At 37.1% G+C, this 26782-nt stretch overlaps 1 protein-coding gene and 1 pseudogene across 1 annotated transcript; one reads left to right on the top strand and one right to left on the bottom strand.

Annotated features, from left to right (window-relative positions):
- The first annotated feature begins 15824 nt into the window (after window positions 1-15824).
- On the top strand, window positions 15825-16781 carry LOC136172391 (olfactory receptor 4F6-like; annotated as a pseudogene).
- Window positions 16782-21805: 5024 nt separating this feature from the next.
- LOC136172282 (olfactory receptor 4K3-like) lies at window positions 21806-22714 on the bottom strand. Its single transcript, XM_065941541.1, has one exon. The coding sequence runs from the start codon at window positions 22709-22711 to the stop codon at window positions 21806-21808; it is 906 nt and encodes a 301-aa protein (XP_065797613.1). The 5' UTR covers window positions 22712-22714.
- Window positions 22715-26782: the final 4068 nt, after the last annotated feature.

The raw sequence follows: 26782 nt of genomic DNA, 5'->3' as shown, positions 1-26782 counted from the left end.
AATGGCTATTGTAGGAAAAGGAAATAAAGATAAAAGATAAGGCAGGAGCATATTTTGGTCCCAGAAAATAAGAGAATGATCAAACATACATAAACTCACAAAATTTGATGCAGGTATACATCAAATAAGCTTAAGAGCCTAATGAAAATAAAACTCCCAATAGCAGTTTTAGATTATAATCCAAATTATAAATACCCATGATTTCATACTGATGTAAATGATTTAATAAATTAGTACATGGGGTAGAAGAGTAATCACCCATGATGGAGAATTAGACATAAATAATGAAGCACACTATCCTAATCAAGGGGAACATAGCTACTCATTCCTTAAGTATGGGCTGAGTGTAGTGACTTTCTTCTAAATACAGTGTGGATAGTAAGGGAAGTAAATCTACAATGAGGCAACCTGAGAAACATTTCAGTCAGGTGATCAAGGTCAACATCACCAGACGTAAATCATGGTGATGGTATAGGCACTTGATGGGAGGTCTCAAAATGGCAGATCACCTGTGGTGTGCTTCCTCTGAACCCATAACTCTGGTGTAATCATGAGAAAATGCCAAATACATTTCAGTGGGGTGATACCCTTCCTACTATGCAGTTTCTCAAAAAGTTAAACCGAATTACCATAAAACTCAGAATTCTGCTCCTAGTCTATAACCCCAAAGAATTAAAAACAAGTATTAAAACAAAATCTTGTATGTGAATATTACAGAACTATTGACAATGACTTAAAATGAAAACATTCTAAATACTAATCTGCTGATGAATGGATGAAAAAAATGTGTTAATCCATAGAGAACAATTTCATTCAGCCTCAAAAAAGATTGATGTACTGATACACATTTCAATATGGATGAAAACATTTTGGAGCTAGGTAGAAGTGATGATTCCACAATATAATGAATGCCTAAATGCCATCAGTTTGTAGCTTTCAAATGACTAATTTTACCTTATGTTAATTTTACCTTGACAAGATAAGAGTGAAGTGAAGTTGCTCAGTCTTGTCCGACTCTGCAACCCCATGAACTATAGCCTGTCAGGCTCCTCTGTTCATTGGATTTTCCAGGCAAGAATACTGGAGTAGGTTGCCATTTTCTTCTCCACATATAAAATGCAATGCTAAAAAGATAAATGAGTAAATATTATTTTCCTTTATGAATTAAGATTTTAGTTATCCACCTTTTTAAGCTCATTTTTTTTAAATCATGCTAGGTTAATGTGTACTTATGTAAAAGAGAATGCTACTGTTCCAACACAAGTTTTTGCTTATTTATCTCTAGGCTAGATATTATTTAGAAATTAGTCTAAATTTTTGTAAAATGAGAATAATAGCAGTTTAACAAAAATCAATTCTTAAAACAATCTGTTGAAATGGAGCTCTTATAATAATGTTAAATGATATAAGAATTGTGATATTTGGTCTTCTGTGTGTACACATTACTTTTCTGAGCAGTATTATAGAGTTAGATATATTCAGTATGTCTAGGTTTAGTTCATGAATAAAGAATACACAGGGATGAATGCCAAGACTCACATTCTGTCACTTTTCTACTATTAACTGGTAAGTTACAATCTTATTTCTTCATCTGATGGGGAATAATATTGTATTTCCATCTCACTGTTTTGTTGGAAATAATAAATGAGATAGTATAGGTATAATACTCAGAAAAGCAAAAAGCTTAATAGACATATGAGCTCTTTTTTAAAAATATGTTATAACTTTGATCTAAAAAAGAGGCAACATCTGTATAGGGATTAAATTTCTGATTCAGAATATTATTTCAATTGAATATTAGTTTTGACTATAGCATATTGACCTTTGCCAACATGTTTAATTTCTATTTTCTTAGATATTATTATGGCTAAAATGTGTTTGGTAATTATATAAATGAGGTAAAGCAGGTTTCTAGGAATATTCTCTGAGTAAGCTTACAATAGAATATTAAATAATTTTTACTAATGAGTGTCTTAATAGGCATTCCTTTTTCACTGGTATTGGTCTAAGTGATATTTAACTTATCAATAAATATTCAAATGTTAGGAGATGCTGAGTTTCCTTGAAGATACTGTTGTCATCATTTATTAATCATAGCTTCCTTTGCTTCCCATTTACCTTTTCAATCAAACTTCTAATATTTTTTCTTCTCTTAATGCTATGGGAAATCAAGGTAGAGATCTCATATTTAACAGCCTGGGAATTCAGGTCGCTGAGTCATCAAAGGGTCATCCAAAGCTGTTGTTAAAGCTGGAGTAACTGTAAGGAGAACTAACCACAGAGATCAAAGACGGAAACAGTTCTTAAGAGATTCTATTTTAGTGAAAATATTGTTTCTTGGGATTTGTTTTTTGGGTAGGTCAGGTAAGTGGAGAGAGTATAATTTAAGTGAATAGCCTGTTAAAATTACCAGCTCTTTCCCTATATGGGCAAAATACAGCAACTCTACTACAACATTACAAAACTTCTCCCCATGTACCACCTTGCCTCCAGCTCTTTCTTATCTCTGTTTTTCAATTCAATATGCATTTGTCGAACCTTGTTGAAGACACAACTGCCAGTCTTTCCAAGGGTAAATTCAAGTTGTCATTTCAGGTTGTGTGCAGCTCTTCCTAAACCTAAATTGTATTTTAATTTACTGGGAGATTTTTGGACATGGATTATATTTCACTAGGTACTAGAAAGGACCTTGGGAATTGGTTATGATGACCTATATGCAAGGCAGCAAAAGAGACACGGATGTAAAGAACAGACTGTTGGACTCTGTGGGAGAAGGTGAGGGTAGGATGATTTGAAAGAATAGCATTGAAACATGGTTTTTTTTTTGTTGTTTGTTTGTTTGTTTGTTTGTTTTTTTAAAGATACTAGCAGTCGACTGTCACAAATAGAAGGTTTTAACTTGGTCATTAATTTCTTATAGAGAACATTTTCTGTTAAGGAGTTCTTGTGATTTTTTTTATGAGTAAGCAGTCACTTACACACTTGTAAAACTAACTTTTAAACGTTTGACTAAATGGAACTGCCATCACTACAGTCTGAATCTGAAGGGTTGTATGTTCATCTGAACCTCTTATTCTGTGTTTTATCAATAAATTTCATTTTTAAGTCAAAAGCCAATATCAGGTCATTTTAGATCACTTAAATAATACAGAAATATGGGCCTTAGGAAATAAAAGCCATATGTAGTCCTATTTTTCAGGATTCACCATTGGTGATATTTAATGTGCAGCCTTAGAACTTTTTTTCAAGCACAAACATCTTTTCATAAAAATATTTTTTTGCCGTTAGAGGTTTAATTCAGTATTTGGATGGTTGTTTCCAGGTACTTAAATAAATATAATAAACTGACATCAACATTATACCAATTTAAGACATAGTACTGGTTATCATGTAACAATTTTTGCAGAATCAATACCAGCTATGAATATACATACACAGATATCTTTAATACTTTTGACTTTGCACATAGGTGATAATAATATTATTACTCATAAGAACAGGACCTCAATTTTCATGTAACATCAAATTTAACTAGATTAGTTCCTGAATCGCTATGGGTAGAAAGCTCTTTTTCTAGGACTGCACAAGCCCCAACAACTGATGATTAATATAGGCTTTTTCAGATAGTTTATGATGTTATTATGCAGTAGCCAACAACCTTAATGCAAGTGGTTTATAACAAGTTTATATTTTTTCAGAAAAATTGAGGTATAGTTGTCACAGATATTGTGTATTTTTAAGGTATACAACTTGATGCTTTGACATAAGTCTATTATGCATTATGTATATCAAATAGTTTTTGTTCTATGTCAATATTATGTATGACAAATAATTACCAATAATTATCAAACAATTACCACAATCAAGCTAATGAATGTATCCACCGCTTGGCACAGTTACCATTGTTTTGTGTGTGAAAACACTTCAGATTTGCCTCTCAGCAAATTTCAAGTATAAAGCACAACTTACTTGTGCATTAGGCCTCCAGAACTTATTCACCTTGATATGGGAAATTTTGTCTCTTTTGACCAACATCTCCCCATTTCACCCTCCCCTCAGACCTCAAAAATCACAATTTTACTCTTTGCTTCCATGAATTTGACTCTTTTAGATGTCTCATATGTGATACAATGCGGTGTTTTGCTTTCTATGACTGGATTATTACACTTTTCTCTGCTTTTAATCACCTTGTTGCAAATGGCTGGAATTTTTTTTTTTTTTAGAATGAACTATATTTTGGTATGTGTGTGTTGTGTTGTGTTGTGTGTGTGTATCACATTTGCTTTAACTGTTCATTCATCACCAGAAATTTTGTTTGTTTCCGTAATTTGGTTAATGTGAATAATGCTGCAGTGAACATGGAACTGCCAATATCTCTTCAAGATACTGATTCCATTTCCTTTGCATATATAAGAAGTGAAATTGTTACATGAAAAGATAGTTCTAATTTTAGGGCTTTGAGAACCTCAAAACTTTTTCCAAAATGGAAGGCATAGTGTTATTTTTATGTACTTTCTTGTGTCCCCTAAATTCAAAACCCTTCCAGATCTGTATATATATAGAACTATTTATTTCATTTTTATAGCTTCATAATATTGGAAATTCTTTTTCATTTTCATCTATCTCTTTTTCTCATTCTTTTTTCCCTGCCAGTTGGTGAAACAGAAAACTGTGAGTCTCCTATTCACTGCTGATGATAAGGCTAGGCATCAATTTGTTCATTGGTCACTGGTACATGTTGCTGTTATTGTTCCTACTGTCAGTGCCTGTGCACGTATCTCCACTTTTTCAAGTTTAATCTCCTTGCACAGTTACTATATTGACCTTTGCATCAAATATAATCTTTTGTTTGACTAATGCCAATATTTTGCCTTTCTTACTGATCTATAACAAATGAAGAGTGTATTATTAATGGATTTTTAATGTTTAGAAAGTTTAGAAAAGAGAAAAACAGGAAAAAATAGTTACCTAGTTTTCCTAATACTAATACAAAAATTTATCAGTATTTTTTTAACCTGAACTTTCTTTTGGTCTTTGAAACATTTTAATTTCTTTTTTACATTTGGAAACAAAGTAAATATACATTGTTTTGTATACCAGACAACGTGTATTTAAAAATCTACATATTGCAATGATTAAAGCCTTAGACAGAAGCTTGATTATAGCTCCTTTGAGATGTTGCCCCCACTGCAGTTAGCTCTGATGATTGTAACATTCATTCCTGCTTGCTCAGTCCAATTCTTTTTTTCTGTTATTGGTTATAAAATCCTCCATTCATTGCCCCTATATCAGGGCCTCCAGGCCTCACCCCTGCAGTTTTCTTTTGGCTACAAGACCCGCTTCACATCAACTACCCTCACAATGTCCTTCCTGACTGGCCTGGCTGCCTGCATGTCTATTCTTGACTATAACAGTTTCAGGGGGCTCCAACAACCTTATGCTACTTTCTCACTGAGGGAATGCAAAGTCATTCCCACAGGAGGCCCAAGCGTGGTGTGGAGTGCCAAGAGAGGAGTGACAGAGAGAGCGTGGTTGTTAGTGGTGTGGGGCCTGGAGGAAAGCTTAGTGGTGGCAGTGCAAGTGGGGGCCTCCTGGTATTCAATTCAGATGTGGAAAAAGCATCATTAATTTGGTTTGTTTAAAGTTCTTAGAAGATCTTGTATGAATAAGTAGCTTATATAGAAATATTAGTCAACTGTCTGATATTTTAAAATGTATTTTTCAGAGTGTGTTTTTATTTTATAGTGTTTATACATCCATATAAGATATCTGTGTGTAGATATTTATACAAAATTTTCTATATCCACTATATCAAAATATAGCAAGATGGAATATTTTGGATAGTACTGATTATTTTTCCTCCCTCATTCATTAATAAGAGATACTCTTAGAATGAATTATCCATCTTAAATGTTTGCTTAAATATTATTTTTATTTCTCTTGGCTTTTTTTTGATGTTTAAATATCCTCTTGAAACTTTCTTGAGTTTTTGATGAGAGGAAATAATCTATGTATTTCCAAGTTTTATCTGTTGTGCAAACACAATTGGTTGAATAATTCGTCTTGTCCACGGATGAGAATGATTATTCAATAGTCTCTCGAAGTCACATAAGTTTACCTTCTCCTTCCATTCTTTACATTGAAGCTTTTATAACTGTTTGAAAGCAAAAAATTATCAGTTACAACTGAATATCCCCCAGATTTTCAACTGCATCATCAAAAAAGCAAGACAGTTCCAGAAAAACATCTATTTCTGCTTTATTGACTATGCCAAAGCCTTTGACTGTGTGGATCACAATAAACTGTGGAAAATTCTGAAAGAGATGGGAATACCAGACGACCTGACCTATCTCTTGAGAAACCTCTATGCAGGTCAGGAAGCAGCAGTTGAAATTGGACATGAAACAACAGACTGGCTCCAAATAGGAATAGGAGTACGTCAAGGCTGTATATTGTCACCCCGCTTATTTAACGTATGTGCAGAGTACATCATGAGAAATGCTGGACTGGATGAAGCACAAGCCGGAATCAAGATTGCCAGGAGAGATATCAATAACCTCAGATATGCAGATGACACCACCATTATGGCAGAAAGTGAAGAGGAACTAAAAAGACTCTTGATGAAAGTGAAAGAGGAGAGTGAAAAAGTTGGCTTAAAACTCAACTTTCAGAAAACTAAGATCATGGCATCCGGTCCCATCACTTCACGGGAAATAGATGGGGAAACAGTGGAAGCAGTGTCAGACTTTATTTTGGGGGCTCAAAATCACTGCAGATGGTGACTACAGCCTTGAAATTAAAAGACTCTTATTCCTTGGAAGGAAAGTTAAGACCAACCCAGACAGTATGTTAAAAAGCAGAGACATTACTTTGCCAACAAAGGTCCGTCTAGTCAAGGCTATGGTTTTTCCAGTGGTCATGTATGGATGTGAGAATTGGACTGTGAAAAAAGCTGAGCGCCGAAAAATTGATGCTTTTGAGCTGTGATGTTGGAGAAGACTCTTGAGAGTCCCTTGGATACAAGGACATCCAACCAGACCATCCTGAAGGAGATCAGTCCTGGGTGTTCATTGGAAGGACTGATGTTGAAGTTGAAACTGCAATACTTTGTCCACCTCGTGCGAAAAGTTGACTCATTGGAAAAGACACTGATGCTGGGACAGATTGGGGGCAGGAGGAGAAGGGGATGACAGAGGATGAGATGGTTGGATGGCATTGCCGACTCGATGGACATGAGTTTGAGTAAACTCTGGGAGTTTGTGATGGACAGGGAGGCCTGGTGCGCTGCAATTCATGGTGTTGCAAACAGTTGGACACAACTGAGCGACTGAACTGAATTGAATTAAACTAGTATAAAAAGCAAAGTTCATATCATGGATACAAGATTCCATCCTGTCTGGCCTGTTTCTCCTCCTAAGCTCAATCATTCACCTTCCTTCCTCACTGGCCTTCGTGTCTCAGGGTCTTTACTCATGGCATTCCAAAGTCAGCTACTGTATTTATTCTTCAAAAATAACTCATATTTAGCAGAGTCTGAGTAAGTATGATGATGATGTGTCGTATTGTTCTCATAACCCTCTGTTCTTGTCCTTGAAATCAGTTGTCAAAGGTGTATTGTATTTAAATTCATTTAATCTATGTATCTACCTGTATCTGCCCATCTAGATCTAGTCCGTTTACTCTCAAAGTCAGAATTACTGTTTCACCTCAGAACTTGACACTGAACTTGGAATATAGTGTATACTCATTAGGAATATCAGTTACACTCATCAGCTGCATTAGTTGAAGAAATAAGTTAATGCATTATATTTTCAGAATATATTAATGGCTGTTAGCGAAGATTTCTGATTTAAAACCATATCTTATGAAAGCTTAAATCTGTTTCTTTAAATAAAAATGTTTGAAGGAGCCAAGATGGCGGAGGAGTAGGGCGGGGAGATCACCTTCTCTCCTACAAATTTATCAAAAGAATAACTAAACACAGAGCAAACCTCACAAAACAACTTCTGATCGCTAGCTGAGGTCATCAGGCACACAGAAAAGCAGCCCATTGTCTTCGAAAGGAGGTAGGACAAAATATAAAAGATAAAAAGTGAGACAAAAGAGCTAAGGACGGAGATCTGTCCCGGGAAGGGTCTTAATAGAGGACGTTCCCAGACAGCGGGAAACCCTCGCACTGGTGGGCCTGGGGGAAGTGTTTGAATCTCAGAGGGCAACCTGACTGGGAGGGAAGCAATAAATAAAACCCACAGATTACGAGCCTAAAAGCAACTCCCAGCAGAAAAGTACACCCGCATCCACCACCAGCAAGTGGGGCGGAACGGAGAGGAGCGGGTGGCATTGCTTGGGGCCAGGGTCCGGGCCTGAGTGCCCTGAGGACAATCGGAAGGAGCTTTTGTGAGTTGCCAACTTGAACTGTGGGACAGCAAAAGAGAGAGAGAAAATTAACCGGCCCGAACACACTGCCGGCCGTTCGCAGAACAAAGGGACCGAGAAAGTCCTGAGAAGAACTCGCAGGCTGCGGACCAGCCCAGCCCCGAAGGAGGCAGGAGGCAGGGGGGAGGGGAAGGGGGCAGACTCTGCCCCAAGGACCGCATCCCCTACCACACTGCAAACAGGCCTCCACCTTCTAACAAAAGACCTCCCGATATTCTGGATGGTCGACATCCGCCGGGAGGGTCGTGACTAGACACAGGGCACACGCACCCGACCAGCGCGGGCGGGGACTGGGCCCGGGGACGCGGAGGGCAGAAGACGCGCTGCACTCAGGGAGAGAGTGCCCGTCAAGCGCCTGGCTGCCTGAGCCACTGGGGCGGCGTAGGGACAAAACGCAGGCGCAGCTTTGTGTTCTGCGCTTTTGTGCATCACCCGATGGCTGGAACCGCGCGCAGCGTGGGCGCGCTCCATACAGAGCAGCAGGGAACCTGAGCAGCGCAGACGGAGAAAACAGCGCCAGCCCCTCCCTGGAGCGCCAGCCCTCCCCGCAGGGCAGAAATGAGGCCCTGAAGAGACAGTTAACAGAAACCAAGTAAACAAAGGGAACAGCTTCAGAAGAGACCAGTGCAACAGATTAAAATCCCCATAGAAAACACCAAATACACTGGAAGGGCCTGTAAATATCGAGAAGTTAAGCTGGAACGAGGAGCTATCCGAAACTGAGCCAAACCCACACTGACCGCAACAGCGCCAGAGAAATTCCTAGATATAGTTTTACTTTTTTTTTTTTAAGTAAGGAAAAAAAAAAAATTTTTTTTTAATTTTTTCTTTTTTCTCTTTTATTTTCCTTTACAATTCCCTATTACTCCCCCATTACTCCTTAACTTTCATTTTCATAGATTTTTACGATTTTTTTTAATTAGGAAAAACAATTTTTATTTCTCTTTTTTCTTTTTTTTCTTATTTTTTTTCTTTTTTCTTCTTCTCTTCTATTTTCTATTTTTCTTTTTCTCTTATTTCTTTTAAAGTCCTTTAGTACTCCTCTACTACTCCTTAATTTTCATTTTCAATACACTATAACCTTACAAAAAAAAAAAGAAGAGAAGCCCTATTTTTAAACCAATCATCATATATTCTAAAATTTTTTGTGTGTGTTTTGGTTTTTGTTTTTAATATAGTATTTTTAAGAGTCTAACCTCTACTCTAGATTTTTAATTTTTGTTTTCAGTATATGATATAAATTGTGAACATTTAAGAATCCAATATTCAGCTCCCATTTTTATTCAGGAGTGTGTTGATTATTCTCTCCCAATCTTGACTCTCTGTTTTCTACCTCAGAACACCTCTATTTCCTCCTTTCCCTTCTCTTTCCAATCCAATTCTGTGAATCTTTGTGGGTGTCTGGGCTACAGAGAACACTCTGGGATCAGACAACTTCGTAGATCTGTCTCTCTCCTCTTGAGTCCCCCCTTTTCTCCTCCTGATTATCTCTATCTCCCTCCTCCCTCTCCTCTTCTTCATGTAACTCTGTGAACCTCTCTGGGTGTCCCTAATGGGGGAGAATCTTTTCACCATTAACCTAGAAGTTTTATTATCAATGCTGTATGGTTGGAGAAGTCCTGAGACTACAGGAAGAATAAAACTGAAATCCAGAGGCAGGAGACTTAAGCCCAAAACCTGAGAACACCAGAAAACTCCTGACTACATTGATCTTTAAGTAATAAGTGACTGTCCAAAAACCTCCATACCTACACTGAAACCAACCACCACCCAAGAGCCAATAAGTTTTAGAGCAAGACATACCATGCAAATCTCCAGCAACTCAGGAACATAGCCCTGAACGTCAACATACAGGCTGCCCAAGGTCACACCTAACACATGGACCCATCTCAGAACTCATTACTGGGCACTCCATTGCTCTCCAAAGAGAAGAAATCAAGTTCCATGCACCAGAACACCGACGCAAGCTTCGCTAACCAGGAAACCTTGACAAGTCAATCGTCTAACCCCACCCACTGGGTAAAACCTCCACAATAAAAAGGAACCACAGACTTCCAGAATACAGAAAGCCCACTCCAGACACAGCAATCTAAACAAGATGAAAAGGCAGAGAAATACCCAACAGGTAAAGGAACATGAAAAAGGCCCACCAAGTCAAACAAAAGAGGAGGAGATAGGGAATCTACCTGAAAAATAATTTAGAATAATGATAATAAAAATGATCCAAAATCTTGGAAACAAAATGGAGTTACAGATAAATAGCCTGGAGACAAAGATTGAAAAGATGGAAGAAATGTTTAATAAAGACCTAGAAGAAATAAAAAAGAGTCAATTAAAAATGAATAATGCAATGGATGAGATCAAAAACACTCTGGAAGGAACCAAGAGTAGAATAACGGAGACAGAAGATAGGATAAGTGAGGTAGAAGATAAAATGGTGGAAATAAATGAAGCAGAGAGGAAAAAAGAAAAAAGGATCAAAAGAAATGAGGACCACCTCAGGGACCTCGGGGTGAAATGCCCCGACATTCGAATCATAGGAGTCCCAGAAGAAGAAGACAAAAAGAAAGGCCATGAGAAAATACGCAAAGAGATAATAGCTGAAAACTTCCCTAAAATGGGGAAGGAAATAGCCACCCAAGTCCAAGAAACCCAGAGAGTCCCAAACAGGATAAACCCAAGGCGAAACACCCCAAGACACACATTAATCAAATTAACAAAGATCAAACACAAAGAACAAATACTAAAAGCAGCAAGGGAGAAACAACAAATAACACACAAAGGGATTCCCATAAGGATAACAGCTGATCTATCAATAGAAACCCTCCAGGCCAGAAGGGAATGGCAGGACATACTTAAAGTAGTGAAAGAGAATAACCTATAACCTAGATTACTGTACCCAGCAAGGATCTCATTCAGATATGAAGGAGAATTCAAAAGCTTTACAGACAAGCAAAAGCTGAGAGAATTCAGCACCACCAAACCAGCTCTTCAACAAATGCTAAAGGATCTTCTCTAGGCAGGAAATGCAGAAAGGTTGTATAAACGTGAACCCAAAACAACAAAGTAAATGGCAACGGGACCACACCTATCAGTAATTACCTTAAATGTAAATGAGTTGAATGCCCCAACCAAAAGACAAAGATTGGCTGAATGGATACAAAAACAAGACCCCTATATATGCTGTCTACAAGAGACCCACCTCAAAACAAGAGACACATACAGACTAAAAGTGAAGGGCTGGAAAAAAATATTTCACGCAAATGGAGAACAAAAGAAAGCAGGAGTCGTAATACTCATATCTGATAAAATTGACTTTCAAATAAAGGATGTGAAAAGAGACAAAGAAGAACACTACATAATGATCAAAGGATCAATCCAAGAAGAAGATATAACAATTATAAATATATATGCACCCAAATAGGAGCACTGCAATATGTATGGCAAATGCTAACGAGTCTGAAAGAGGAAATTAATAGTAACACAATAATAGTGGAAGACTTTAATACCCCACGCACAACTATGGATAGATCAACTAAACAGAAAATTAACAAGGAAACACAAACCTTAAGTGACACAATGGACCAGCTAGACCTAATTGATATCTATAAGACATTTCACCCCAAAACAATCAACTTCACCTTTTTCTCAAGTGCACATGGAACCTTCTCCAGAATAGATCAAATCCTGGGCCATAAATCTGGTCTTGGAAAATTCAAAAACATTGAAATCATTCCAGTCATCTTTTCTGACCACAGTGCATTAAGATTAGATCTCAATTACAGGGAAAAAATTGTTAAAAATTCAAACATATGGAGACAAAATAACACGCTTCTGAATAACCAACAAATCATAGAAGAAATAAAAAAAGAAATCAAATTATGTATAGAAATGAATGAAAATGAAAACACAACAACCCAAAACCTATGGGACACTGTAAAAGAAGTGCTAAGGGGAAGGTTCATAGCATTACAGGCTTACATCAAGAAACAAGAAAAAAGCCAAATAAATAACCTAACTCTACACCTAAAGCAATTAGAGAAGGAAGAAATGAAGAACCCCAGGGTGAGCAGAAGGAAAGAAATCTTAAAAATTAGGGCAGAAATAAATGCAAAAGAAACTAAAGAGACCATAGCAAAAATCAACAAAGCTAAAAGCTGGTTTTTTGAAAAAATAAACAAAATTGACAAACCATTAGCAAGACTCATTAAGAAACAAAGAGAGAAGAACCAAATTAACAAAATTAAAAATGAAAATGGAGAGATGACAACAGACAACACTGAAATACAAAGGATCATAAGAGACTACTACCAGCAGCTCTATGCCAATAAAATGGACAACTTGGATGAAATGGACAAATTCTTAGAAAAGTATAACTTTCCAAAACTGAACCAGGAAGAAATAGAAGGTCTTAACAGACCCATCACAAGCAAGGAAATCGAAACTGTAATCAAAAATCTTCCAGGAAACAAAAGCCCAGGAACAGATGGCTTCACAGCTGAATTCTACCAAAAATTTAGAGAAGAGCTAACACCTATCTTACTCAAACTCTTCCAGAAAATTGCAGGTGAAGGTAAACTTCCAAACTCATTCTATGAGGCCACCATCACCCTAATTCCAAAACCAGACAAAGATACCACAAAAAAAGAAAACTACAGGCCAATATTACTGATGAACATAGATGCAAAAATCCTTAACAAAATTCTAGCAAACAGAATCCAACAACATATTAAAAAAATCATACACCATGACCAAGTGGGCTTTATCCCAGGAATGCAAGGATTCTTTAAAATCTGCAAAACAATCAGCGTAATACACCACATTAACAAATTGGAAGATAAAAAAACCATATGATTATCTCAATAGATGCAGAGAAAGTCTTTGACAAAATTCAACACTCATTTATGATTAAAACTCTCCAGAAAGCAGGAATAGAGGGAACATACTTCAATATAATAAAAGCTATATATGACAAACCCACAGCAAGTATCACCCTCAATGGTGAAAAATTGAAAGCATTTCCTCTGAAATCAGGAATAAGACGAGGATGCCCACTCTCACCACTGCTATTCACATAGTCTTGGAAGTTTTGGCCACAGCAATCAGAGCAGAAAAAGAAGTAAAAGGAATCCAGATAGGAAAAGAAGTGAAACTCTCGCTGTTTGCAGATGACATGATCCTCTACATAGAAAACCCTAAAGACTCTTCCAGAAAATTACTAGAGCTAATCAATGAATATAGTAAAGTTGCAGGATATAAAATTAACACTCAGAAATCCCTTGCATTCCTATATACTAACAATGAAAAAACAGAAAGAGAAATTAAGGAAACAATACCATTCACCATTGCAACAAGAAGAATAAAATAATTAGGAGTATATCAACCTAAAGAAACAAAAGACCTGTACATAGTAAACTATAAAACACTGACGAAAGAAATCAAAGAAGACACAAACAGATGGAGAAGCATACCGTGTTCATGAATTGGAAGAATCAATATTGTCAAAATGGCTATTTTACCCAAAGCAATCTATAGATTCAATGCAATCCCTATCAAGCTACCAACGGTATTTTTCACAGTACTAGAACAAATAATCTCACAATTTGTATGGAAATACAAAAAACCTCGAATAGCCAAAGTAATCTTGAGAAAGAAGAATGGAACTGGAGGAATCAACCTGCTTGACTTCAGAATCTACTACAAAGCCACAGTCATCAAGACAGTATGGTACTGGCACAAAGACAGAAATATAGATCAATGGAACAGAATAGAAAGTCCAGAGATAAATCCACGAACCTATGGACACCTTATCTTTGACAAAGGAGGCAAGGATATACAATGGAAAAAATACAACCTCTTTAACAAGTGGTGCTGGGAAAACTGGTCAACCACTTGTAAAAGAATGAAACTAGAATACTTTCTAACACCATACACAAAAATAAACTCAAAATGGATTAAAGATCTAAATGTAAGACCAGAAACTATAAAACTTCTAGAGGAGAACATAGGCAAAACACTCTCCGACATAAATCACAGCAAGATCTTCTATGATCCACCTCCCAGAATATTGGAAATAAAAGCAAAAATAAACAAATGGGACCTAATGAAACTTAAAAGCTTTTGCACAACAAAGGAAACTATAAGTAAGGTGAAAAGACAGCCCTCAGATTGGGAGAAAATAATAGCAAATGAGGAAACAGACAAAGGATTAATCTCAAAAAAGATACAAACAACTTCTGAAGCTCAATTCCAGAAAAATAAATGACCCAATCAAAAACTGGGCCAAAGAACTAAACAGACATTTCTCCAAAGAAGACATACAGATGGCTAGCAAACACATGAAAAGATGCTCAACATCACTCATTATCAGAGAAATGCAACTCAAAACCACAATGAGGTACCATTACACGCCAGTCAGGATGGCTGCTATCCAAAAGTCTACAAGCAATAAATGCTGGAGAGGGTGTGGAGAAAAGGGAACCCTCTTACACTGTTGGTGGGAATGCAAACTAGTACAGCCACTATGGAAAACAGTGTGGAGATTTCTTAAGAAACTGGAAATAGAACTGCCATATGACCCAGCAATCCCACTTCTTGGCATACACACTGAAGAAACCAGATCTGAAAGAGACACCTGCACCCCAAAGTTCATTGCAGCACTGTTTATAATTGCCAGGACATGGAAGCAACCTAGATGCCCATCAGCAAATGAATGGATAAGGAAGCTATGGTACATATACACCATGGAATATTACTTAGCCATTAAAAAGAATTCATTTGAATCAGTTCTAATGAGATGAATGAAACTGGAGCCCATTATACAGAGTGAAGAAAGCCAGAAAGATAAAGAACATTACAGCATACTAACACATATATATGGAATTTAGAGAGATGGTAATGATAACCCTATATGTAAAACAGAAAAAGAAACACAGAAGTACAGAACAGACTTTTGAACTCTGTGGGAGAAGGTGAGGGTGGGATGTTTCGAAAGAACAGCATGTATATTATCTATGGTGAAACAGATCACCAGCCCATGTGGGATGCATGAGTCAAGTGCTCAGGCCTGGTGCACTGGGAAGACCCAGAGGAATCGGGTGGAGAGGGATATGGGAGGGGGGATCGGGATGGGGAATACGTGTAACTAATGGCTGATTCATATCAATGTATGACAAAACCCACTGGAAAAAAATAAATAAAAATTTAAAAAATAACAAAAAAACTAAGATCATGGCATCTGGTCCCATCACCTCATGGGAAATAGATGGGGAGACAGTGGAAAGAGTGTAAAATAAATAAATAAATAAATAAATAAATAAATAAAACTGTTTGATAAATGCTTTGGTTATGTTGTGTTTCTAGTCTTTATGTATCAAAAGACCAAGCCAATGTATGAAGCAAATGACTCTTCCCTGTCTGAATTTATTTTCCTGGGACTTTCTACCTCTGGACCAGTGCAGCATTTCTTCCTTGCCTTCTCTACAGTGTTTTTGTAACAGTTGTTCTGGGAAATCTCCTTGTTGTGTTTGCAGTGACCTTTGACCCTCATCTACACTCCCCCATGTACTTCCTTTTAGCCAACCTCTCATTCATTGATTTGTGTTTTTCTACCATAACAGTCCCTAAGATGATTTCTGACCTGTACTCTGGGCACAAAACCATATCCTTCCAGGGGTGTGTCACCCAGATATTTGTCCTTCACTCCCTAGGTGGATCTGAGATGGCGCTGCTCACTGCCATGGGCTTTGACCGCTATGTGGCCATATGTAAGCCCCTGCACTATCTGACCATCATGAGCCCACGGGTGTGCCTTTTGCTTCCATGTGGTGCTTGGGCTATTGACCTCATTCACTCAGTGGTCCAGGTAGCATTTGTGATCCATTTGCCTTTCTGTGGTCCTAATGAAATCGACAGCTTTTACTGTGACCTTCCTTGGTTTATCAAACTTACTTGCATAGATTCCTACAGAATGGAATTCATGGTTATTGAATGGAATTGATGGTATTGCCTTCAGTGGCTTCATATCCGTGGGCACTTTCTTCTCATTGATCATCTCCTACGTTTTCATCCTGGTCACTGTGTGGAAATGCTCTTCAGGTAGCTTGTGCAAGGCCCTCTCCACTCTGTCAGCACTCATCACTGTGGTGGTTTTGTTCTTTGGACCATGCATCTTTGTTTACATGTGGCCATTTCCCACGGTGCCAGTGGATAAGTTTCTTGCCATTTTAGACTTTTTGGTTACACCCATCCTGAATCCTGCCATTTATACACTGAGGAACAAAGATATGAAGATGGCTATGAGGAGACTGAGTAGTCAGCTCCTGAGTTGGAGGAATGTCTCCTAAGTAACACAGGGAAGCCTAAATTACTTCAAACGACTTCATGTAATACAAATGCTTAAATAAATATACAAAATTTGGGGAATTTTTTTTCTTTAAAGTCACCATTTTATAATATTCAGACTAGACCATGTATTATGAGGTTACATTGAACTCTTTAGGTAACAAGTTGTTTGATAGCCAGATTAATCCTAGGAATTGCTTGGTGGAAATATTTGAAAAACTGTCAGTTATACATTTCTAATCTCCTGAGTGTGTGGCCTTAAACATCACCCTGTTTGGATTCAATTAATAAATTTAATTCAATTAGTTGAATTGGCATAACTATTTGTAAGGCCTCCTCAGACAACCATTTTGCCTTTTTGCATTTCTTTTCCATGTGGATGGTCTTGATTCCTGTCTCCTGTACAATGACATGAACCTCCGTCCATAGTTCATCAGGCTCTCTGTCTATAAGATCTTGTCCTAAATCTATTTCTCACTTCCACTTTATAGTCATAAGGGATTTGATTTAGGTCATACCTGAATGGTCTAGTGTTTATCCCTACTTTCTTCAGTTTAAGTCTGAATTTGGCAATAAGGAGTTCGTGGCCTGAGACACAGTCATTTCCTGGTGTTGGTTTTGCTGACTGTATAGAGCTTCTCCATCTTTGGCTGCAAAGAATAATCAATCTGATTTCACTGTTGACCATCTGGTGATGTCCATGTGTAGAGTCTTCTCTTGTGTTGTTGGAAGAGGGTGTTTGCTATGACCAGTGCAAAATTCATTTAGCCTTTGCCCTGCTTCATTCCATACTCCAAGACCAAATTTACCTGTTACTCCAGGTGTTTCTTGACTTCCTACTTTTGCATTCCAGTCCCCTATAATGAAAAGGACATCTTTTTTGGGTGTTAGTTCTAAAAGGTCTTGAAGGTCTTCATAGAGACATCAAATTGCCAATATCCACTGGATCATAGAAAAAGCAAGAGAGTTCCAGAGAAACATCTATTTCTGCTTTATTGATACGCCATAGCCTTCGACTGTGTGGATCACAATAAACTATGGAAAATTCTGAAAGAAATGGGAGTACCAGGCCACCTGACCTGCCTCTTGAGATACCTGTATGCAGGTAAGGAAGCAACAGTTAGAATTGGATATGGAACAACAGACTGGTTCCGAATAGGAAAAGGAGTACGTCAAGGCTGTATATTGTCACTCTGCTTATTTAACTTCTATACAGAGGGCATCATGAGAAATGCTGGGCTGGAAGAAGCACAAGCTGGAATCAAGATTGCCGGGAGAAATATCAATAACCTAAGATATGCAGATGACACCACCATTATGGCAGAAAGTGAAGAGGAACTAAAAAGGCTCTTGATGAAAGTGAAAGAGGAGAGTAAAAATGTTGGCTTAGAACTCAACATTCAAAAAATGAAGATCATGGCATCTGGTGTCATGACCTCATGGGAAATAGGTCCGGAGACAGTGGAAACAGTGTCAGACTTTGTTTTTTGGGGCTCCAAAATCACTGCAGATGGTAAAAGACTGTTACTCTTTGGAAGGAAATTTATGACCAACCTAGGCAGCATATTAAAAAGCAGAGACATTAATTTGCCAACAAAGGCCCGTCTGGTCAAGGCTATGGTTTTTCCGGTGGTCATGTATGGATGTGAGAGTTGGACTGTGAGGAAAGCTGAGCAGCGAAAAACTGATGCTTTTGTCCTGTGGTGTTGGAGAAGACTCTTGAGAGTCCCTTGGACTGCAAGGAGATCCAACCAGTCCATCCTAAAGGAGATCAGTCCTGGGTGTTCATTGGAAGGACTGATGCTGAAACTGAAACTCCTATCCTTTGGCCACCTGATGCGAAGAGTTGACTTGTTGGAAAAGACCCTGATGCTGGGAGGGATTGGGGTCAGGAGGAGAAGGGGACGACAGAGGATGAGATGGCTGGATGGCATCACCGACTTGATGGACATGAGTTTGCATTAACTCTGGGAGTTTGTGATGGACAGGGAGGCCTGACATGCTGCGATTTATGGGGTCCCAAAGAGTCGGACACGACTGAGTGACTGAACTGAACTAACTTGTAACTAATATTGTCAAAAGTTTGAGGGAGTTGTGAAATATCTAACTCTCCTTTGATTTAAAGTTAGGATGTGAAAAAATCATATTTGTTTCTGAAAGACAAAAAATGTGTGAGGGGTGATCTAAAATCTGCAGAAATAAAACAGGGTAATAGAAGTGGAGTGGATAGGAGATGGATAAGGTAGCATAATAAAGATAGTAGAAAAAAAACATTTGAGAGAGCCTCATAACATATTTCATGAGCTTGGCCTCTGGCTACTAACCCTAGCTTGTCTCAATTCCGGACTCAAGTCATCTACAGTTGGCCTCAGACAGGGAAATTGATGAATATGTTGTTATTTCACAATTTTCTGAAATTATGACTTAATCCATCAGTGAATATTCCTCCAACATTGGAACATGTTGGTCTGACCATATCCTGGCTGGTGTTATCATTAGCTAACATCCATTCTGTCCAAATCATTTGCTGACTATTTTTCTCTAATAACTCATCTTATATAACTCTTTTCTGTGAAAACATGGGTCTCAAGTATGAGTTATTGTGTATAACCTGTATAAATAACAAAACTAATTTAATTTATGTTTACTTTGATTACTAGAAGACTGAGCCAAATTCCCTGCAAAGCTGTGAATGGATCCTAAATTTGAGTATTGTGATCCAAGGTTTATTTAAGATTATCAATCAGTTGTACATTTAAAATTTTTCCCGTTCACAATTATTTCATTGCTTTTATTTGTAATTTTAATGGATTCTTGTTAGGTGCATTAATTAAAAAGAATAATGTAAAGCCAGATTTTTCTTTGGGTAATTTGCCATGCTTTTTGAAAGTAGCAAGAGAAGGAAGAAGACTAAAGTCTAAAATTCTAAGTATAAAAGTTCTGAAGGGCAAAACTGAATCACCTGAATTTTTTCAGACTGAGGAGAAAAAGATCTAGTAGAATCATTGTCCAAACTTGGAAGGGATCTATCCAAGGAACAGGAACAAGCTTGAGGTGTACTAAGTCTTATAAAATTCACAATCCAGATTCAAATAGGCTTTAGTACTTGCTTGGATTGAAGTGATCACACCTTAATCTTTTATGCCTCATAGAAGAGAGAGTAGATAATTTGTGGAGGAATAGTGACTCAGATGGAAAAGTTTCCACCTGCAATGCAGGAAACCTGGATTCGATCCCTGGATTGAGAAGATCCTGTGAAGAAGGAAATGGCAACCCACTGCAGTATCCTTTTGTGGAATGTTGTGGACAGAGGAACCTGTTGGGCTTCATTCCATGGGATGGCACTGGGTCAGACGCAATTCGGTGACTAAGACACACACATATCATGCCAGAATTAAATGTTCTTTTAGACACAGGATTTAAATAGAAAAGAAGTACATGATGTATAAGTAGCAGTGCTATATAACTGATAATTAACAGGAAAATAATAGAAGTAGACTATGGATGGCTCAATTATTGACATTAGCAAAGAGTATAACTCATGTAATCTAAAGCAATATTAAGAAGATGAAAACCTGAAAAAAGTTTCACAGAGAAACAATGTAAGAAAGAACCAAGGGATATTTTGAAATAAAATTAAATATGTGCAATTATGAATTTAAGGGGGCTTAATTTAGAAACAGACTGGACACAGCAGAAGAAAGGCTCAGTGGATTCAAGGACAAGTCAATAGATACTATCCAAACTGAGTAAAGAGAGATTAAAAGAACAAAAAAGTCAGAATACATACACATATGAAAATAGCAATTCTTTTATTTAAGGGTTTATTCCTGATATTTTCTATTGGGAATGTTACAAAATACACAGAACCATGTCATGTTTTGCTTCCTTGGAGGCTCAGATGGTAAAGAATCTATCTGCAATGCAGGAGACCTGGATTCAATCCCTGGGTCAGGAAGATGTCCTGAAGAAGGGAATGGCAACCCACTTCAGTAATCTTTCCTGGAGAATTCCATGGAGAAAGGAGCCTGGCAGGCTGCAGTCCATGGAGTTGCAGAGTTGGACACAGCTGAGTGACTAGCATACATGCCATCTTTAAAAAGTAATATAAATTTGAGATACATCTAGATCCATGGATTCAGATAAATGGATGTAAACTTGTATAATTTTTTGAGGAAGATTTCTGAAGAAAAGTTTTGTTATATATAGTAATGAGTAATTCACAAACTTTCTACATAATTCTGTTTTTATAGGCTATTTGAACACTGCATTGAATTAAATGGATAGTTTATTACAAAACTAATTTTTTTGTCTATCTATGTGATGAATTGCCGAACCTATTTATGAATTGGAAGGAAAAAAGCAAAATCTCTAAATGTTTTTAATATAGCCATCTTTGTATTTCATATACATCATTTAAAGACAATTACAGTGCTTCACAAGTTACTAAAACATAATGTTGAGGGAAAAAAAACTCTATCCAGATTATGATTATGATTCAACTTTCTGAATATTATTAGGAATGTTTAATGATTACTTTTATAGATATGTCTGTAGAAGATACCTAGAATGTTAGCTAATTGATTACTATTGTTTTGTAAGCATAAAGAGAGCAATATAGTGCAGTATTTTATTAAGGAAAACTTTAACAAAGGTCTATGTGAAATGTTTTGCTAAAAGAAATGCATAGGATAATAGAACATTTCCTGATATGGTGGTCAGCATTGAAGTAATAGTAAGAATAGTAATATAAAATATTAACATTTCAACTCATTCTTGAGAACAATCAAAATCATACTTCTAAAGACTGGCCCAATTTCCCAAACAAGAACATATTTTAACAATTTAGAATCCTAAAGAATTGACACAAAATTTTCATCAAGAGTTACACATGATTTCCATATGTGAATTAGGGAACTCATCCCAGTCTTAAGTGACAGGGTAGGTGTGGCCAATTTAGTGCACTCACAGTAGACATTCTGATAATTTGAAATGATGAAATACCAAAGAAATCCACAGTCTGTCATCATAGCCGCTTAATGGCATTTCTAATCTCTTTGTTTCTTAAAGTATAAATGACTGGATTTAGTAGTGGTGTGATGATTGCATAAAATACAGCCAGGAATTTGTCCACCCAAGTGATGCTGAGTGGACATAGGTAGACGAAGATGCAAGGCCCAAAGAATAACATGACCACTGTGATGTGGGCAGTGCAGGTGGAGAGAGCCTTGGATGCCCCACCCTTTGATTGCTGGCAGACAGTAAGCAGAATATAAGAGTAAGAGATCAGCAACAGAAGGAAGCAAACGGTTGCAAGTACCCCACTGTTAGCATTTGTCAACACTTCTAGAATATAAGTGTCCATGCAGACTAACTTGATCACCAGTGGAATATCACAGAAAAAGCTATCCAATTTTCTGGGTCCACAGAAGGGCAGTTGTGTAATTATAGCTAGTTGGCTTATTGAATGCACAAAGCCAATGATCCACGATGTCATCACTAGTTGAATGCACATTTTTGTATTCATGATGCTGGAGTAATGGAGTGGTTTGCAGATGGCCACATAACGGTCATAGGCCATCATCACTAGGAGCACCATTTCACTCCCTCCAAAAAAGTGTCCAAAAAACATCTGACACATGCAGCCTCTAAAGGAGATGGTCTTATTTTCTTTCAGAAAGTCTGTGATCAGTTTAGGCGTGGTTACTGAGGAAAAGCCTAAGTCAGAGAATGACAGATTTGCTAATAGGAAGTACATAGGGGAGTGGAGGTGAAGATCAGCAATAACTAGGAGCACAATGAAGACGTTGCCTGAAATGGTCATCAAGTAAAGTGAAGAAAATACCACTAGGAGGAAGGCCTGGAGGTCCCATGAGTCACACAGCCCAGCAAAAATAAATTCAGATACCACAGACTGGTTCACTTCTTCCATTCAGTTCAGTGTCTTCTAAATTTACCTGAAGAAAAGATGTAAAAATAGATTTTCTGAATAAACATTCTGTGCATTAAGTGTGTTTTTTATGCACTGCTAATGGAAGCGTGTACTTACATAATCAATGTAACAAGCAATTGGCCTTCTCTGTTAATGTTCAGTATACATATATTCTATGGTGCAGCAATTTCACTCCCATTTGTATGCTCAATATCTGTAAACTCTTGTATCTGTATATAAGGAAAATTTACAGCAATGCTTATAAACATAAGAGTCTTAACAAAGCACAACTATAAAATATGACATGAATGTGTTAGTAAAACATAGTAATAAAGAAATAAAAAGCCTCAAATAGATCCTCTCAGCATAAATTTTATAAGATGAAGAGCACTACAAAAATAACAGTATATTTTGCAGAAACTTGTATAAGTAATAAAACTATGTCCCAAAATATAAGAAGTAAGTAAACTTAATTGCAGGAAGCCAAGATTCTTCATGAGGATGAACACATAAGCAGTTGTCTGTTATTATCATCTGTTTAGGTCTTGAACTGGGCAATGTTTCATAGGTATAGTTTTATTATTATATAAACAAGCGAACAAACTCAAAATGGACATGGAAAAATTAGAATATACTGTGAATCAATAATGATGATCTATTCAATACAGCAGACCTGAGTTAAATAGTGGTTTCAAAAAATGACATTTGCATTTGTTATATGAAGTATAATTGACTTACATTAAATGACTTAAAATCTGCCATCTACAGCAACATGCGTGGACCTGTAAAGGATTACTGTTAGTGAAATGACAGAGAAAAACCAGTACTGTTTGATATCACTCATATGTGGAATCTAAAGAATAATACAAAAAGTGACATTTTATTAATATCTTTTGAAGTTGTGTGGTAAAATGATATTTATTATACATTAATTTGAAAAACTCAATATTTAACACCTTATTGAAGACTAATAATAATTCTAATGAATGGAAGCAGTAAAAAAGAGATACTAATACTAGTCTTGATAAAATGAGAATTTTTTTTACCAAGAAACACAGTTAACTGTGTATAAGAGCAGATAAGCTAATCAAGGAGAGTGTGGAAGAATACATGTTGCAGGCATAAGGAGTAAATCACAGGCATCAGGAAGAAGCATATTCTGTTCATGAAATTCAAAGCTATATAGCCTGTAATTGAGATAAGAAGATACGTGTTTCCCAAACTGTGTGAAGTTGCATTCCTGCTGTTGGCACTCGTTGCTCTGGTTTTGCTTTCCTTTAGTCTTGGTTTCCTCTGCCTCTTTTCTATAATTGAAGTTGTTCTTGATTATATTTTTGTTGCTTAAACCCACACAGTTATCACATACTAGGGATGAAAATAAGAATAGAATTAGAAAACACTAGATGTACAAGGAATTTTTAATTTTTTTCTAATAGGGCAAACAGTAATTTATTGAATACTTTCCTCCTGTGAACTGTAATCACTTTTGAGCACTTCAGTGAAAAAAAAGTGGATTGCAGTCATTCGAGGTTATATTCTCATGAGATGGATGAAACTGGAGCCCATCATACAGAGTGAAGTAAGCCAGAAAGGTAAAGACCAATACAGTATACTAACACATATATATTGGATTTAGAAAGATGGTAAAGATAACCCTATATGCAAACAGAAAAAGAGACACAGATGTACAGAACAGAATTTTGGACTTTGTGGGAGAAGGCGAGGGTGGGGTGGTTCGAGAGAACAGCACTGAAACATGTATATTATCTAGGGTGAAACAGATTACCAGCCCAGGCTGGATGCATGAGACAAGTGCTCAGACCTGGTGCACTGGGAAGACCTAGAGGAATCGGGTGGAGAGAGATGTGGGAGGGGGGATCGGGATGGGGAATACATGTAAATCCATGGCTGATTCATGTCAATGTATGACAAAAATCACTACAATATTGTAAAGTAATTAGCCTTCAACTAATAAAAATACATGGAAAAAAAAAGAGATAAAAGGTTATGCCTACTTTCTCACCTAATTGCCATAAATGTTGTTAATATTATTTTAGTTGAATTCCAACAGATAAAATATCACTGCTAAATTAATTATGAAAAGTGAAAGTTGCCCAGTTATGTCTGACTCTTTGTGACCCCATGGGCCATTCCGGTCCATGGAATTTTCCAGGCCAGAATACTGGAGTGGGTAGCCTTTCCCTTCTCTAGGGGATCTTCCCAACCCTGGGATTGAACCCAGATCTCCAGCATTGCAGGTGGATTCTTTACCAACTGAGGTACTATATTTAATTTTCAAGCAAATACTACATGGGAGAAGTAAATCTAAAGATTTTAAGAGTACAGTTGTAAAATCAAATGAGTTAAAGCAAGACTCACAAAAAACAATCAGAAGTTAGGATAATTAAAAATAAAAAAGAAAAGGAGACAATTCTCATTTTTTTAAGCTGATAATTTTAGGGTCATACATAAATTAAATTTCTCTGTTTCTTTGTATCCATGTCTCTCTCTCTGACTAGCTCCCCTGTGCTAGAAATTTTCACCCACATTATCTAAAGTAATCTTTACAATAAGCCCAAGAAAGACGTCTTATTCTGAGTTTGACCATCAGTGTAACCTGTTAGAATCTCAGAGCTGAGAAAGAGCATGACTGGAGTATGTATGTATGTAGTATGTATGGAAATATGATATTGAAACATTCTCTTAAATGTGACAGAGGAAGGGAACTAAGGGAGAAATTAAGATATTTACAGAGCATATAGACCATCTTCTTACCAGCCAGACACCATGTTTGATCACCTTTTTTCCCAAGAATAAAGCATTGTATATATTCTTAACTAGGATCTGAAATAAAATCATTACTTTGTCAAAACAGAATCTGCTTTCTGTTGTGATCAGCATTCATGGGGGACTGTGAGACATATATTTAGTGTAGAAAGTGGCCTCTGGGATAAGGAACTCTCAAGCTATGTTCCTTTGGGATCACTTTATTCTGAGTCTCTGAATTGAGAGTTCACCTGGAAGGTGTTTCTTTTGTGTAGGTCAGAAAGAGACCCGTGGGGACAATGATAAAAGCTCTAATGGTGGAAGGTAAGCACAGTTTTAAAACATCCCTTTGCTTACTGTTTTAAAAAAGAAAAAAAAAAAAATATTCCAGAACTAAGTTGTCATGTCTAGTTCCAGATGACTTGGGTGTTTGGACAGGGGATGACCAACAGAGGGAGATGACGTAGTCACTGCTGTACACCACCTATGTCCATGGTGAAACAGTCAGCCTTGAGCTGCTGATTTTGTCGGGTTTCAATGAAGATTAGAAACATTATAAAGTATCAAAAATTTCTGATTATTTGAGCAATGATCTTGGTTTTATTTTTTTTCCCAGTCTCTCAGTCTTGTCCGATTCTCTGTGACCCCATGAATTGTAGAACACCAGGCCTCCCTGTCCATCAACAACTCCCGGAATTTATTCACTCATGTCCATCGAGTCGGTGATGCCATCCAGCCATCTCATCTTCTGTTGTAACCTTGATCTTGGTTTAGCATTAAGTAATGTGTATGTGCAATTGTTCAATCATGTCTGACTGTTTGTGGCCTCATGGTCTGTAGCCCACCAGGCTCCTCTGTCCATGGAGTTTTCCAGGAAAAAGACTGGAGGAAGTTGCCATTTCCTACTCCAGAGCATCATCCCGACCCAGGAATCGAACCGCGTCTTTTCTGCATTTCCCGCATTGGCAAGCAGATTCTTCCACTGCACCACCTGGGGAGATGCTAACATTGAGTAAAGGGAAATATTATCAATATTCTACAAGATAAAAGGCAATAAAAGATGCCTACATTTAATTTTCATTAAGGGAGTATTATATAAATTCAGTATTATTGACAAGATTCCAACATTTTAAGAGTTTAAGAAGGAAATGTGATTGTCTCCACCCACCTCTGTTACTTTTTTAACCAGAAAAAATCGTCCTAGTTTGGTGGTTATTCCATGCAATTACATATGCCTATATTAGCATATATGATATGGAGGAGTCTTAGTTGCTTTGTGGAATATATAGTACATGTAAGGGTGTT

This window comes from Muntiacus reevesi, chromosome 7, assembly GCF_963930625.1.
Source record: "Muntiacus reevesi chromosome 7, mMunRee1.1, whole genome shotgun sequence".
NCBI lineage: Eukaryota > Metazoa > Chordata > Mammalia > Artiodactyla > Cervidae > Muntiacus > Muntiacus reevesi.
Note: the sequence above shows the minus strand (reverse complement) of the source record. Positions and strands in the feature narration are given on the sequence as shown.